This window comes from Bombyx mandarina, chromosome 06 (genome assembly GCF_030267445.1).
Source record: "Bombyx mandarina strain Sakado chromosome 06, ASM3026744v2".
In the NCBI taxonomy this organism is placed as follows: Eukaryota; Metazoa; Arthropoda; class Insecta; order Lepidoptera; family Bombycidae; genus Bombyx; species Bombyx mandarina.
In genome coordinates, this window is record NC_143213.1 from 12,458,745 (window position 1) to 12,476,863 (window position 18,119).

General features: G+C 37.0%; 1 protein-coding gene across 1 annotated transcript in view; it reads right to left on the minus strand.

Annotated features, from left to right (window-relative positions):
• Nucleotides 1–18,119, minus strand: part of NPF1 (neuropeptide F 1) — a 48,057-nt gene that overhangs the window by 8,118 nt on the left and 21,820 nt on the right. The window contains exons 3-4 of the mRNA XM_028187746.2: nucleotides 2,986–3,108; nucleotides 1,148–1,196 (exon numbers count right to left, since the gene is read on the minus strand). Of these exons, the coding sequence (XP_028043547.1) occupies nucleotides 1,148–1,196; nucleotides 2,986–3,108 (172 nt within the window). The remainder of the gene's footprint in view (nucleotides 1–1,147; nucleotides 1,197–2,985; nucleotides 3,109–18,119) is intronic.

The window sequence follows — 18,119 nt, forward strand, 5'->3', positions numbered from 1 at the left end:
CCCATAGACACAGCCCACTGAGTTTCTCGCCGTATCTTCTCAGTGGGTCGCGTTTCCGATGCGGCGGTAGATTCTGCGAAGCACTGCTCTTGCTAGGGTCAGTGTTAGGAACACTCCGGTTTGAGCCCCGTGAGCTCACCTACACACGTTAGGGCGAAGCTGAAATAGCCTCTCAAGGCTATCGTCATAGGCAATAAAAAAAAAAAAAAAGTTTTTTTAATTATATTTACGACTCGCTATAATCAAAGGTGTTGTAGATTAAATTGATGTATTCTCAAAAATTTAATAAAATGTTTACGTATTAAAATTACTCGTACTAAACATGTACAATAAGTTGTTTTTTCAATATAATTTCATGAAGCTAATTTTTTTTTGTATGAAAGTGTGAACGAACCTGAAGCCGACGCGGACGCCCACTATACGTCAATTTGAATTTTGCCATCCACCTTAAGACGTGAATTATATGTTTCAATTGTAAAGCTTAACAGCTGTACCAACTGTACTGGCTCTGATACTGATGGTAGTAATAGCGGAGGCTATCGGGCAAATCTCACCTAGAGAGAGCAAAAAGTTTTGAAGTCGTCGTGGCCTAACGGATAAGACGTCCGGTGCATTCATGTTGAGCGATGCAACGGTGTTCGAATCTCAGGCGGGTACCAATTTTTCTAATGAAATACGTACTCAACAAATGTTCACGATTGATTTCCACGGTGAAGGAATAACATCGTGTAATAAAAATAAAACCTGCAAAATTATAATTTGCGTAATGGTGGTAGGACCTCTTGTGAGCCCACACGAGTAGGTACCACCGCCCTGCCTATTTTCTATAAGGGTTGGGCAGCCGTTGTAACGATACGGAGACCTTAGAACTTATATCTCAAGGTGTGTGGCGCATTTACGTTGTAGATGTCTATGGGCCCCGGTAACTTAACACTTAACACCAGGTGGGCTGTGAGCTTATCTACCCATCTAAGCAATTAAAAAAAAAGTAACTATTTGATTTACATACAAATATACATACTTACATACATATAATAAACCAACACTATGGAAATAATAATGATACAAATAAACAACACCTACCTATTGTACTTATCACCTACTATTGTAATTTAAAAAAAACCATATATGAAAATTGTTTACTTACCTCAACATCTTTAGCCCAATTCGTGTACGTGTCCGAGCGCTTTCCGAACCTGTAGACGAAATAAAAACATTTATTAATTGTTTTATTAATATTATTACATTTTCTAAGTATGGTGTGAATAAAACACACCTATAAAAATTTTGTTTGAAACAAATCATTTCACGACATCATGTAAGGCGCGATAGTAATTTACATGAAACCAAACTTAGAATTGAAAACATTAACGCGAAGATAATCCCGTGAAAGATTTCGTAGGGCTTGCCCTTAAGTCACCAAAACCCGAGAACATTCTAGATATATACTTAGTCTGGCCATAAATACTGTTACAAAGGAAAAAAAAATTCTATTGCAAATGACATTTATTGCTTTTACAGTGTGTTAGTTTAATACATAAATATAAAACAATTTAAAGTATAAAAAGCTTATTCGAAGTGGTCTCCATTGGCTGCAATTCAGTTCTTTAAACGTTGAGGCCAGTTATCAATAGAAGCACGCACTCTTTCCATGGGAAAATTTTTCACTGCCAATCGTACGGATTGTTTTAGGGACTCCAAATTATCATGGCGTTTAGAGCAAGCTGTACTCTCTAAGACTGACCATAAATCATAATCCAGCGGATTAAGATCGGGACTAGACGACGGCCAGTCTTCAGCTCTGATAAAGTCCGAAACGTTCGTTTCCAACCAAGACTGCGTAGACCGAGCTTTATGACCTGGCGCCGAGTCTTGCTGAAAGGACCATTCTTGATTATTGAACATGGTGTTGTTAAGGGGCTTCACTACCTTCTCAAGAATGGTATCTTGATACACTTGTGCCGATGTTTTGATACCTTTTTCACAAAAGTATGGCTCAGTCACTCTTTCATAGCTAATACCCCACCAAACCATCACTGAAGTCGGATAGTGCCCACGTTGCACTCTATCGACTAATTGGGAAGCTTCTTTAAAGCTTTGAGCATAAATACGGTCATTTAGTTTGTTAAAATGTTGCTCAATTGTAAAAATTTTCTCATCCGTAAACAAAAATTTTCTATGACCTCCCTTAGCGTACCGCTTCAGTAGTTGTTTCGATTTTACCACCCTATTCTCTTTTAAATTATCAGTTAAGAAATGACCAGTACGTCTCTTATAGGTCTAAGTCATCTTTTAAAATACGCGACATGGTTCTAGGTGCTATCTTCATCTCCCGAGATAAAATATTTTGCTTTCGGACAGGATTTCTTCGAATTCTTTCCCTTACTACTTTGACCACCTTTTTCGTACAAACACTACGTGGACGGCCAGATCTTTTTCTGTCACAAGCAGAGGAGGTCTCATTGCACCTATTAATAGCCCGGTACACAAACATTTTACTAATACCAAGCGTATGGAGAGTTTTAAAAATTGCATTTGGCTCCATACCTACTTTGTGTAATGCAATCACAGCGATTCGGTTCTCTTTATCACCCCACTCCATTTTAATATCGCAAAATATTGTACAATGTATTGGCGCCAAAATGAGAAAACTCAATGAAAAATTATATAAAAATGACAGATTCCAAATTCAAATGTAATATTTTGTTTATTTTTAATTGTAACAGTATTTATGGGCAGACTAAGTATATAGTTCATGCAGTGCAATCAGAAGAAAGAAACATCAGTGTGTTGAGACATCTTCAATCTTACTCGAAATCAAACAGTACGACATTCCCTAAACTTTGTGTTATTTAAAAATAGCATAGCTTATTCAACAGTGTTATTTTACGTCTAATCGCTATTTTACGCTTAGCAGAAGACCATGCATGAACATCGATTAGGCACGTGCTTTCTATCGATGGCGTGAAACATCGATTTTCGTACCTTGGTCGGGTGTGGTAGGAGTAAATGCGGTCTAACTTCTCCAGCCAGAGGAGTCGGACGGCGCGGTCTAACAATTCCGGATCGACACGGTCCCCGGCCGCATCGACGTCACGACGGTCAATCCTGCCAATTTATCGTTATCGATGTAACTTTGTATCCAGCGCTAACTGTGATACGACCAAGATACGATCATCGATTTAATCGTGTTAATCTACTTCCGGCGAAACAACTCAAGACATTAGCCGTAAAATTATCCGTTCTATTGACAAGTCGGAAATAAGTAAAATCATTTCGTTTTTTATTTGTTTTTAAATTATGAATGAATTACTATTTTATAAGAGCCCTATAAATAATATATCTTGTTACAACGATCAGTATGAATCAATGTCAAATATTACGTTAAGTAGACCATAAGTAACTTATCAAATGCAAAAGCAAAGCTAGAGCTAAGATCATGATAAAAGATCATGTTAAATAAACTAATGAATGAGTTAAGCTCGCCTTTGTACATAGTACTTATACATTCTTTAAATCTGTTTTATTGTATTTTCTTTTTGTGTACAATAAGTATAAAATAAAATAAATAAATAAATTAGAGCTAAGATCAAAAGTTTCATACTTAATAAATTATAAATATCAACAAACAAGCCATTTCTCGAAAAAATGTAGGTAGTTACTTTCCATTCTAAGCACAAAAGTAACACGAGATTTAAGGTAAAACAAAAACATACTTATCTAAATCCGTTCACACACAAATAACAATCACAATCTCTTTATCGAAACAGCATCTAGATAATAACGTTATAACTGGCTAACAGTAATCGAACATGTTGTAAAATTAGCATACTCGAGTGACTTATTAAATGCGTTGAACCGTTAAAATAAACTAATGTTATCGCTGCACGATACGCGCGATTCACAGATTACGTTTCGTAATATTAATTAAAATTTGATGATAACAAGCGAAAACATTCGAACATTTCTAATGAACGATGACGTCTAAGGCATTGAGTGCACAGTAAAATAATGCTATAACCATCATGACCTTAAACTATCACTTAAATTCTCAATACGCGTGTAAAAGTTTTATGGAACTATATTGTTAAAAAACTGCTTTATGTGCCACAATATTTTACCGGTGGTAGGACCTCTTGTGAGTCAGTGCGGGTAGGTACCACCACCCTGCCTATTTCTGCCGTGAAGCAGTAATGAGTTTCGATTTGAAAGGTCGGGCAGCCGTTATAATTATACTGAGATCTTAGAACTAATATATTAAGCTGGCTGGCGCATTTACGTTGTAGATGTCTATGGGCTCCAGTAACTACTTAACACCAGTTGGCCTGTGAGCTCATCTACCATCTCAGCAATAAAAAAAATTGAGACAGCCCTATTTAAAAAAACGCTTAAGTAATATACAGGGTGTAAAAACACGGGTATAACGATATTATTTTACTATTTTTTACATATTTGCTTAACGTGAAACCGCAGTGTATTGTAAAGACAAGCGCCTTCCGTTTTCTCTCGAAGCAGTATATCTCTCATTAGTTCATATTTTATTGTGTTACATTACGCCAGACAAAAGATGGACCATTGAAGCCACACGGTGGAAAGGACCAATGGGGAAAAGGAATGTTGGTCGAGAATGCAGACGATGGGCTGATGACATAACCTTTTTAATTAGTAACCTTTTTAATTTTAAGCAATAACTTACTAACAAACACTGTGTTATAAATCGAGAGTGAGATTTGGATTAAATGACTTTATTATTATTACACATTACGCCCAATTCACAAAAACACTAAAGCTTGATACGTATCTGAATGTTATGATATTAGTAATTTCCTATACTCCAGGCCACTTCTTACAGGTCCCTGCCCATTTCTACCTTCACGCATTAAACATTTTGGTTTGATAGCCATTATACAGTAAAACTGAGGCTTAAAACTCATGTTTCGAAATTTGTCGTGGCATTTACCTTGTTGATATCTATGGGCTCAGGTAACTTACTTGACACCCAGAAGTCGGGATCTAATCTACCCAACTATTTATACCCAGCAATCGGGAACAGAAGAGAACTGATACCTATCACTATTACAACAGATCTAAAGTAAAACCCCACTAAAATATTTAGACTCATAAGCGTGCTACATACTTAATATTATATTATACCTTCAGATGTAATCAATGGACTAGTTTGTGATTTAAACGAAGCATGTACATGAATAGCATAAGAAATAAATTAATTCTAAAAAACGAATGCATGAAACTATGTATCTATGGAATATCTAAATCAATGGAACTAAAATAATTCTAAAAACAATTCCACGTGCTATAAATAGGAACGACAGTGACAGCTAGCTAACACATTCTATTAAAATAATAACGTTAGAACGGTTCATCGCTTCGAATAATTAGCCAAGCGTAGCACCGTAATTAGTTATTAACCGATTCAGCGATGTGTTAATAGCGAATGACACTTGATTGGATCGAGAAATATGAAGAAACGTCGAGCAAAACATTGTTACTGCATTGAATCATAATAGTGCAAATTTTAGAAATAGATCTGCTAATCTTTGTGGGTGTATTTTTGTAGCAACAAAACTTGGTATAATGTAAATATTTCCGAATACTTAATTTTTGATTTCAGTTAATTCATATTTATTGCTAGTTAAATATTATTTACGGCCATTCAAACGGTATGTATAAAGGTAAGATTACTTAAAAGCAAAGTTACTCGACAAAGAACATAGGTTTTTGAAGTTATACTACTTTAGGCGCGTTATGAAAAATTTATGAGAGTGAAATTTTACGATGCGCGCGCACCGTGACACAAAATTAACAGAATGAAGTTGCCTACTAAATCGCCCATTACAATACGACCGACGTATCTTGGCGAGTCTGAATATAGCCGCAGGTGAACTTTCCGAACCGTACCGATAATTACCGAATTTATACGATGTCAAGAAAAGGGATGTCCAATATGCGTGTTTGAGGATGTCGTTTAATCGATTTTTTTTCAAATTGATTAAAATTTAAATAAAAAAAAGAAATAAATTGAATAAAAATAAAGTATAGATTCTTACGCGCGTACATAAGTACACGCACCCTTTTTTTGTACACAAAGCGACGGTAAATCGGGCCGTCTCTGAAATTGCCAATATCCAATGAGCAACAATGACCAGGTAGCATCTCCACAAAGATGGTGAAACAGAAATTAGATTTTGAAGTCGATCACCTAAGTTGTGAAATAAAAAAAATACATTCGATTTTTCATTATAAAATTCGATAAGCTACATATCAGTTAGGCTGTCCAAGAGATATGAATACCAAACATAAAACCTGCCCTTTTATTTTCGAAATTCTGTCATTTATAATAATGTAATAATAAGTATAATATTATTTGAATGTGTAGGTGACAAATGTGGACAATATCGTCCCTCTGAGTTGATTAGTTAATCATCATAATAGACACATTAGAGGTAATAAGCTGGGACATACTCACGCTACCGAATAATTAGACTTGAGGGAGCTTCGTACTTAAAAGCTCCATTTAACCTCATAAATATAAGAGAACAGTGATTAGTTAGGTCAGTGTTTTCCTTTGGCAAATAAATGGAAAACTGGATGGAATAAATTCTTAGAATGCAGAGCTTCCTATAAAAGCAATTATCTGTTCGATTATTCTACGGGAGAAATGTGTAAGTAGCCATCGTTACCTTTAGCTGCTGTAAGCAACTACATTAAATAAAATCGTCTTTAAGGACAGCATCTGCTCAATTACGTTTCCCTTCCCTAATTCTTCCTACCAAGTATCCCCTTAATTTACTGATGATACCATACTGCCTATTTTCGCGAAGTACCCTTTCTGGCTTGGAAGGCTGGACGTCATCGAACAGGATAATAGGTATATATTAATACAGTTCCTTGAGTTGTAATCTCTAAGATAATTGGTATATAGTATCATGCACATAATATGTAAGGGTGCCTTGTGAGCCGACACGAATATGCTCCACAATCTTGCATATCTCTGTAGCGTAGAAGCAGTCTAGTTTGAAAGTGAAAGGTAGAGTTTTCGGTAGGCGGCGGCTTGGCTCTGCCCCTGGCATTGCTGAAGTCCATGGGCGACGGTAACCACTTACCATCAGGTGGGCCGTATGCTCGTCTGCCTTCAAAGGCAATAAAAAAAAAAAAGTTTTGTGCTATAGAACTGAGACTTAAAAAATTGGTGGCGTTATTGCGTTATATATAAGGGATTATATATTAAGGGAATTTAAGAAGGGATTATTTTAAGGGATACGGTAACCACTTCACTTCAGTAGGGACCATAGATAATACACATAAATTAGTTATAGATAAGCAACTCAAGCACTCAACAAAAATGTTTACGGGCGTCGGCCACAAGATGTCTTGGCTTCGATTAGTTTCTCATTGCTCATGTAGATGGCAGTAACATATTACCTATACTATATTTTATTGATAATGAAGATTCTTGTAAATTTTCAGAAACCACAAATTGATAAAATTTAATCAATTTGTCTATAGAGACTTGTATGATTTTTTTTCTGTGTTTTGTTATTGTTATACAATAATGAAATGTCTAAACTTTGACAACATATAAGCTTAAGGACATCCGCTACAAGATGTCAATAGTTTCCATACAAAAATATATTTGTCTTAAAGTATCGCAGTTTCAGGGCCCTGGTAGAGATATGATTTCGTTCACTTTTTCCTTTAAAATTTGGAATTAAGATTACAAGAATAATTGTGAGTTAAGTTGTTGCTCATCTACAGTATTAAAGTCAATCAGATATGAAACACAATGCAGACTTTGAGCTTCTTATGTAGTCTGATAAGCCAAGGAACCTTGGTAATGTTTATGAGCTACACGAAATTTCAATAAGCAGTTTTTTTCTATTTAAAATCTAAGTGAGAAGTTTGCAAGTATTTTGCAACTATGCGAACAAAATGCGCCTTCAAATACTTTCATATAGAGGAATACCTCAAGTTAATGGTCAAAGGGAAGTTTAGAAATCTTCACGAATTACACCGCTTCTAAACTTCAGTTTAAATTTGACTTATTCAACTGTTTACAAATTAGGATATATTTATTTGCGACGACAGAATTAGACATTTTAATAATTAGGAGGTTCTCAATTCGACTGTTTCTGATTTTCTTATATGTCTCTCGGAACTTTTATATATAAATCGATTTTTATAATTATTTTTATTTGAAAGTTACTGCTTCTCATTTAATCTAATTTAAATTCTATTAATATCTGACCCGTCATTTTTTGATTCATCCTTAATAATACATATTATAATATGAATTTAATTTCATTGTTGATATCCTCATTTTTCGTTTTGTATTCGTAATTATAAAGTGTTTATTTTAATGTTTTAACCCTGTTTCGTTTTTATTAATTTATCTAGTTTGACAATGGATTTTTAATTATACTAAAAATATATCACCCAAATCAGATTTTGATTTAATTATTCATCTAAAATTAATTGGAATTTCGCATGGACAAATGACATTGTCCTGTTTACTTCTAGCGCAACGCAATCGGGGATTCTAGTTTGAAAGATATCTATGGGCCCCGTTAACCACTATAATAGTCCCTGAGTTTGTGATAAAAAAAACTTTACGATTATTATTTTTCAAATTTTAAATTCAATACATTCATTGCTTTAAACCAGGGGCTCCCAAACTTATTTTGTCTACTGCCCACTTTGAGAATAAATTATGTTTTAGCGCCCCCATTTTCTCACCTACTACAAACCATTATAGCGAGAGCTCAGTCGATGTCTAAGAGTCCTCCTAGATTATTTTACAAATTTTTTTTTTTTTTTTTTATTGCTTAGATGAGTGGACGAGCTCACAGCCCACCTGGTGTTAAGTGGTTACTGGAGCCCATAGACATCTACAACGTAAATGCGCCACCCACCTTGAGATATAAGTTCTAAGGTCTCAATTATAGTTACAACGGCTGCCCCACCCTTCAAACCGAAACGCATTACTGCTTCACGGCAGAAATAGGCAGGGTGGTGGTACCTACCCGTGCGGACTCACAAGAGGTCCTACCACCAGTAATTACGCAAATTACAATTTTGCGGGTTTCATTTTTATTACACGATGTTATTCCTTCACCGTGGAAATCAATCGTGAACATTTGTTGAGTACGTATTTCATTAGAAAAATTGGTACCCGCCTGCGGGATTCGAACACGGTGCATCGCTCAACACGAATGCACCGGACGTCTTATCCGTTAGGCCACGACGACTTCAATTGCCTCCCAACCCTCTACAGAACGCCCCCTTTTTTTCTGGGTCTCTTACCGCCTCCCTTTAGGATTGCAGCGCCCATAAGGGGGCGTTATCGCCGATTTTGGGAAAGGCTGCTTTAAACAGAATATATCGCCGACCAGAAAGAACATTACCTATTAACTGACCTAAGGTTTTTCAATACAATGTAGTTAGACAATTATTACAGAAACATTCTTTATCGTTTTGACGCCAAACGGGTGGCCGGCCGGTCATAAAACTATAAGACAAATCACATTACAACTTTTACAGCGTTTTGCGTCACATTGTGGGAGACTGGTAATATATTACGGGAACTGAATTCGCTGGTCAAAATGAATTATGATGAATTTTTCATAAATGTGATCTTGGCGTTCTAGTCAAATGCTTAGGTGGGGGAAGGAGCTCACGGCCCACGTGGCGTTAATTGGTTACCGGAGCTCATAGACATTAACAACGTCAATGCTGCCCCCCAGTTACTGTTTACGACATGAGTTCTAAGTCTCGTTTTTACATTACAACGGCTGCCCCGCTCTTCAAGCCGAAACGCATTACTGCCTCACGGCAGTAATAGGAAAGGTGGTGGTACCTACCCGTGCGGACTCACAACACGCCCTGCAATACGGGTATTGGAAATTTTATATATATCTTACAGCCGCTGTAAAATAAATGAAAATCAATGCTCATCTTGTAGATGTTTATCTTTTATGTTTAGTTTATCGAAGCATTGATTAGCGAAAATCACCAAGGAGCGTTATCGACTTTCACTTGGCCAAAACATTAGCAAGTTTCGAATTCACTTAAATATTAAAACAAAAACACAACTCCAATCTTGAATTCCTGAAACATTCACTCACCGATCAGAGATCGCGTACAAAGAATATTGATAAATACTTAAAGTGGCTTTTACTGGTGACAGCCTCCGAATTATAATTTTCATCAACCATAATCCCGATAAAGATATTCGGTATTGAAAACAATTAATATTTCATGATCCATGCCTAACTTAGCAGAGCGACCTACGTATTCAGCCAACATTCGTGTGATATTACAGTTTCGTATCTTCTGATTATCATTATGTTTGAATTTCTATTATAAACACACGACCCACAGTGATTTTTACGGATGTTCCGTTATAATTACTGAACCGTGCATCCGATTGACTTGAAACACGGTATCTGTGTAGAAAATACATGTACTTAATGGATAGGCTAATATTTATACGAGTGTTGGACTCCCTATTAATAATAACTAATATATAATATATAACAATAAATAGTAACGCTAATTTTAAATGCGCAGCGAAGCGAGCGAGTACGGCTAGTTGACTTATAATATTAGTTTGATTTTAACTCGAATAAATGATTTAAGACACTGGTATGTAAATTATTTAGTGATTTTATATTACATGTATATTGTAGTTGTATCTTTACATATCGTCGTCGTCAAACAAAAATCTGTTTTTTACTTTTTGACCTTTTCGTATAGTTCACAGCCCTATCTACCGTATAAAAAAAACTGTCATGTGTCTATAGCTTTAATATTTATATATAGCTTTCATTTGATATAGTTCTTAAAAATTCACCTTCATATAAAATTTTATACGAAAATGTTTTTACTCGTTAATTCAAAATAGAGTTTTTGCACATAGCAGATTTTGGTTTGACAGCGACGATATATACCTATATATTTCTTCTGTGCGTGTGTTTGTCACTGAACTCCTAAACGGCTGGACCGATTTGAATGATTGTTTTGTATGCGTTTGGGTGGCACCCTGGATGGTTTAGATTTACAAATCAGCCCGGCAGATCGCGCTGCAGTCGGTATCTAGGTTTTTATCTATACTACAACTAAACGGCTAGATCGACTTGAATGAATTTTTGAAGTACAACGTCTGTCGGGTCCGCTAGTTATACATATAAATGTATTTTCTTTTATTACGTAAAAAATTGCGTAATTTCTTGTAGTAGGGCGTGTTGCTTATAGCACTTAATGTGTACTGTTACGGGGTGGGATGATGGAGACTTTTTAAAAAAAACTTTTTACAGAAACTGAAAAATGTAATTTTATTATATGAAATTACACGTTTTAGATGAGTGTCCACAACGAGGTTTCAAACCGATCTAATTTACTGTGGTAACCGAAATGCTGACGAAACGTTCGATTTGCGTCATTACTTAGAATCGAAGCAAACAACTGAGGCTAGGTCAGCAGTTTACTTTGTATTGACCATGTTGAAATCGAATATTATAACAGTACCACCATCCTGTATATATTTTGCTGCGAATCAGCCATGTGTTGGATACGATTGGGTTTTGGTAACAATATATCACAAGCAAAGAAGATCGTCTTCAAATCTACATCAACAAATAGACAAGTAATGCCCATTCCTTAAAGCTATGTTAATTTGAATGGATTTTAGTTTGTATCTGGACCATTCCGCATTTTCGATGCGAGCCACCTCCTAATATCTCTAAATCCACTACCGCAAGCTTTCATATATTCGCAAATTTTTTAAACAATTTTTTCGATTACCATTACGTATTTTTTAGAAAGCTTAATAGTATAATGATGCCCATCTGATAGGGAGTGGTTTCTGGCGGTCATAGGCATATTAATATATCTATAAAGAGCAATCAAGCCACCGCATACGGGCTCTTAAAACTATTTGAAGTCAAGATTATATATCTATAAAGAACAATCAAGAACAACCACTGCTTATGAAAATCTCATACATACTATTTGAAGTCACGATTTGAGTAAAAAACTTAAACTTATAATTAGTATAGTTGGCATTAAATTTTGATATTCTAACGCACGACCAATAAAAATAAATAGAAAATTTAGCGTATCAACGTTTTGTAAAAAACTCCGAAATATTTAGTTAGTAGGCGTAAACTTCCTTTAATTTTCAACACAATCAAATCGCCTAGACCCAGTCAACTTGCATTCATCATAATGTTTTCACCGTTGTAAAGGACTCCGCACAATGGGAGCAAGATAGCGCTTTGTCGAATCGTAAACGACAATATGACCACAGAAAGCGTCCAAATTGTTTCTCTTTGTGAATTCCATACTGTGCTGACGTCAACGCTTGCCTAGTAAGAACTGAGTTGCCACCTTCGTCTCTTTAGGCTGCAGACAAATTACATCTCAGACCAGTTGGCGTGAATGAGATCATAAAACGTTATTAATGTTTCAGCTATTTTGGTATCTAATGAGTTCAATTTAATTAGGTGGATGCCTATAATTATATAACTTAATAGGTAACAAGTCTAGTATACCCGTGATGAAGGGGTTGATGTTTTTTTTATTTATTGCTTAGGTGGGTGGTTACTGGAGCCCATAGACATCTGCACCGTAAATGCCGCCACCTACATTATAGTTATACCTACAGTATAGTTACAACGGCTGCCCCACCCTTCAAACCGAGACACAATACTGCTTCACGGCAGAAATAGTCAGGGCGGTGGTACCTACCCATACAGACTCACAAGAGGTCCTACCACCAGTAATTACGCAAATTAAAATTTTTCGGGCTTTATTTTTATCACACGATGTTATTCCTTCAGCGTGGAAGTCAATCGTGAACATTTCTTAAGTACGTATTTCATCAGAAAAATTGGTACCCGCCTGCGGGATTCGAAAACCGGTGCATCGCTCGATACAAATGCACCGGACGTCTTATTATCCTTTAGGCCACGACGACTTCATTATGTCCTCTGTACGGTACCACAAATCAACAATTCGAACTCACGTCTCAAGCTAAGCGTATCAGTCGCGTTAGGAAATGTGCCAGATTGATATCAGGTGGGATATTAGCTCGTAACTACAGTAATTAAAATATGATAAATTAATCGTGCTTCACTTATTGGGTAGTAAATATACTTGCTGTTCTTGTATTGAGGTCAGTGAAATTGTCAGCACGTAAATTTCTGAATTGTACAGTGTAATAATATTCTCAGCTAGAATTCAAATTTTGTACAGAAACAAAAGTTTCGTCTGCTATCGCAGAATAAAAGCGAATAAAAACGTACAGAAAAGCGAAAAGTTGTTCGGGACTCGAGACAGTTTAACCACGTGTCTCCCTTCTTACCTCTATACGATACTGTTATTGGTCGAATAAGGGACTTCGCTGAGAAACTTCATTTAACAATATCGACAACTGGCAAAGAATAATAAAAGTACTTTAACGTGTGAGAGGAGTGATAATGCTGAAGTTTTGTGTTCGTTTACGTATCGCCAAGACGCGTGAACATGCTTTTGGCTGCCTTTGTATCAAAAGGCTGCCGGAACTCTTAGATATTGCAATGCAAATGCCTCCCACCATCAAAAACCAACTCTGAATCTAATATTGTTACTGGTGGCAGGACCTCCTGTGAGTCCGCATGGGTAGGTATCACCACCCCGCCTATTTCTATTTAAGTTCTAAGGTCTCAGAACTTATATCTCAAGGTGGGTGGGGCATTTACGTTATAGATGTCTATGGGCTCCAGTAACCACTTACCACCAGGTGGGCTGTGAGCTCGTCCACCCATATAAGTAACGGTAACCGTACTCGTCGAACTCGACAAAGAGGTCGACGTGCAACCTAGCCTATGCATCAGCCCGCTGAGTTTCTCACCGGATCTTCTCAGTTGGTCGCGATTCCGATCCGGTAGTAGATTCATTCGTGAAGTAATTGAGATGTTAAGTCTCCTTCGGAGGCGCTCGGACAGCTGTTAGCAAATCCCACCCCACCTGGCTTTTGCTCGCCTACCTGTCCTGGTGAAACTGGAAAGGCCTCCGGGCCACCAGTCATTCAATCATAAACAATGAGAAACATAAAAAATAAGCAATAAAAAAAACATCGAATTTATTCCTCCCTATATTATCTATTCAATTCGATATTCATGATTAATCGACCACAGAAATGGGCAGCATGATGGTGACCGCACGGGCTCACGATCCGTTTTAACGCTTGTGATAAACCAGCTGTGATGGTTTACCAAGACTTTGGAAATGTACCACAATGCATACACCGCGATTTGAGAATGCTACGTATTTGCGAACAATAGTTGCATACCGCATAGTTGTTAGAGCAGAATGACGAAATAGGAGCAAAAGCATTTTCGGTACATAGAGCTTACTGTATGCGAATTGAAATACTATTATGACGATCAAGTGTACAAAAGAAGTATATTATAACATTTATATGTCGGAGAAGGCCACAATTATTAAAACCATTGTCAGACATCGTAGGGGCGAATAAGGTGATCGAGCTAAGGGAAATATTGAGTACACTAATCACGTTTGTTGTCTTAGAACAATTTAGAAATCTTCTCTTGACGTTAGCAAACGAAAACGAATGATAATTCTTAGGACGGAGGCACCGCTCTTCAAGAAAGCTGGTTGGTAAGTGTGATGGCGTCTCCGCGCCTCCATCAGCTAGCCTCTGTCGTAGCACGAAGTTAGCCGAGTTCCGACGATACCGCAATCGTGCTGCCATTTCTTTCTCGGGAATCGTGCTGCGTTTCGTTTAGCTACCAAACTAATGACCGTCTCCGACATATAGTTAAAACTTTATTTTTCTCGTCCACTCGACCTTCTTGAAGCAATACAGAAATTCGATGGGAAGATAATAATATGATGATACGGTACAGCGCGACTATAGGGTTCAAATTCCGCAGGCAGATACACTTTTTGTTATAAAATACAGAAACGTACAACTTGTCTACGAACTCACAAAGTGAAAGAAATGAAACGAATCGTATAAAAATCAATTACTTGTGGTATTGGGCTAATACAGGCAAAAACCGATATCTGTCGCAATACAGTTAGATATGTCACCCTCGTCACTAGTCTGGTTGGCCATGCTGCAGATTTCTGCCAGCATCCTCTTGGTAGCCTGGGCTACCTTTCCGCTTTCGGCTTCCTTCAGCAGCTGGTAGAGCCGTTCGATTGCCCTAAAAACTTCTTCTTTTATCTCCCGTTTTAGGTTTTTGGAGATCTCGACCTGCGTCTTACTTTTCATAAGGCAGGCTTTAGCTTCGGTGGTTTTGCTCGGGAATCTCGACGGGACTGTGCGGGCTGTCGCTGACTCTAGTCGCCTATCTGCGTAGATCAGCTTTTGCTTCCTGGGCGATCAAAGCTTTGATCTTAGGCCCAGGAGGGAGCTGCTGAGGCACAACTTTTGGTGGAGTTGGTGTTTTTGGCCTTTGCTGCTCTTTTTCGGCTGTAGGGGGCCAATCACCAATGCTGCGCCTCACAGACAGACATGGCGGTCCCTTAAGTTCAGACTTCTCCTTACTGCCGTTTGATTTTTGACAGGTGTCCTGATGCCGAACATTTTGCGGCGAAGGCAAGAGGGTCGGAGGGAATTTGAAGACAAGTTTGTGTTTTGAGATCCCTGTATAGGCGGGATCAGTCAACTTATATGTAAAAATTAAAAATAATCACTCTAGTAATAATTATAATTAAGCCTAAAGTAAGTCAATTAAGTCAATTAAGCAGTAATAACGCCGTAAGAACAATGTACTGCACTATTCTGAGACTCTAGATTGAGTCTTGTCAATAGGTTAAAAATTTTGTTATGTTGTTCCCTTTCCTATGCAGTTGAAGTTTTTACTGTAGTGCCTAAAGGAAGGGTGGGCAGCCCTCTCCGAGCCACCCCGAGCCCTAGCCAGTGGTACAGAATTTAAAGATTTTTTTTAGAAGAAAAACTTTTTATTTTTCGGGAAAACAAAAACTTTTAGTGTTTTTTATAAGAAAAGACAAAATTTTGGATTTCCGAAGGCGCAGAACGCACTCCAGAAGATAAAGCGGATCGGTAAGTATCTAATAGGTAATTTGAATTTGCAAAAGCAACAAGGATCCTCGAAAAAACAATTAATTTTTGAATATTTTCAGGTCGAAAAGGTGGGTTGTCAAAAAATGACGTCACACTGCTGTGATTTCTAGTTTGAAGGGTCGGTGCGTGCTAACAACCCGGCTGCACTTTAAAAACGCAAAAAAACCGCTTCAAAATAAGCCTCTTGTAAGAAAAGTTATGGAGTTGTAACCCCTTAACATGGGGTATGATATCACCTCAATAAAGCAGTAAAAATATATCAGTTAGGTCATTAATTAACACAAAACATCCCAAGGGAGGGCTAATTGTTTGTCTAGCCCCTAAATAACCAAGGTTATTAATACTATAAACAAATGGCTAATGATACTATAAACAGTAGAAGTCTGAGGTCATATCTGTATCTTCTGAATGCGAATCAGAAATCCCGTTATATTATCTGGTCCCAATTCCTAGCAATATCTAAAAAGAAAGCCTACTTTAGTTTTAGGAAAAAACAAAAGCAATAGTTATAAGGTAAAGTAAACAAAACTATCGAACTTTACCGACTCGGTACTACATTATTACTACTACATAAGACTAAGACTACATTATTAAGTATTTTTGAAATAAAATATTTTCAGAAATAGGCAAAAAGAAACAATTTTTTCAGACATTCTGAATCTGTTCTGAATCTGTGCGGTAAGTTGGTAAGACTCAACTTTTTTTTCTTCTTTTTCCTACCTAAGCTGATGATAGCCTTGAGAGGCTATTTCAGCTTCTCCTTGACGTGTAGGTGAGCTCACGGAGCTCAAGCCCGCCGACAGTGCCGTTGCTAACACTGGCCCTAGCGAGAGCAGTGCTTCACAGAATCTACCACCGAATTGGACCCACTGACGCGACCCACTGAGAAGATCCGGCGAGAAACTCAATGGGCTGAAACTCAACACTGGAGTACTGCCATTATGAAGAATACATATAAAAACTACATTTGTATATTTAAAAGTCCGTTGCGCTGTGGTAATACTGAACACCCGTTTTCTTGAGTAGTAAATGGCGATAGATGTAAATGAGTCATTGCGACATCTGTCATTGAGTATAGTGAAAAACGACATAGTTTCTGTATGAGCTAGCTTTAAAAGCTCTCTGGCTTATCAAGAGCCTCTTGTGAGATCAAGCACACATGAGATAGATAGTACACAATCTGCTTCATTGATCTTGCGTATATTAAATCTATATACAAATAGAATATCACAAAATTCAGCGCCATTTTTTAGTTTTTAAATTTAAGCGACTTTTTTTTGTTTTTACCTACAAAGAAGCCTTAATGCTGTGAATGAAAATTTTTGAAAGTTAAGGTTAAGGTTGTCTAATTTTACAAGAAAAAAAAGATTAATACTTAGATAATAATATTGTTATTACATTAATGTATATTTTAGATGTTAATGATTGTGGCCGAATTTCAACATCGGAGCGAAGTTACTAGTGGTAGGACCTATTATGAGTCCGCACGGGTAGGTACCACCATGCCACGGGTAGGTGCCTATTTCTGCCGTGAAGCAGTAATGCGTTTCGGTTTGAAGAGTGGGGCAGCCACTTATATCTCTAGTTTTATTCGAACACTTTAAGACTTCAAGTAAATTGCGCGCGCGAATAAGTTTCAAATTTCACATAGTTAAAGTTATTATGGAACTAGCGACCCGCCCTCGCTTCGCTTCGGAAACATTAAAACACACATGAAACCAAAAAAAAAATAAAAAAAAAATAAAAAAAGTAGCCTATGTTCATTAGGGACAATGTCGCCTTCTAATGGAAAAATAATTTTTCAAATCGGTCCAGTAGTTTCGGAGCCTATTCGAAACAAACAAACAAACAAATCTTTCCTCTTTATAATATTAGTATAGAAGTATAGATTAAGTGTACAAAGATTTCCTGTTCACTAAGGTATGCGATAAAATAAATTAAATTTCAGAACCAAAACCTTAATTTCACTGTCGCATTTCATTGTACCATCACTGTCATACAAATA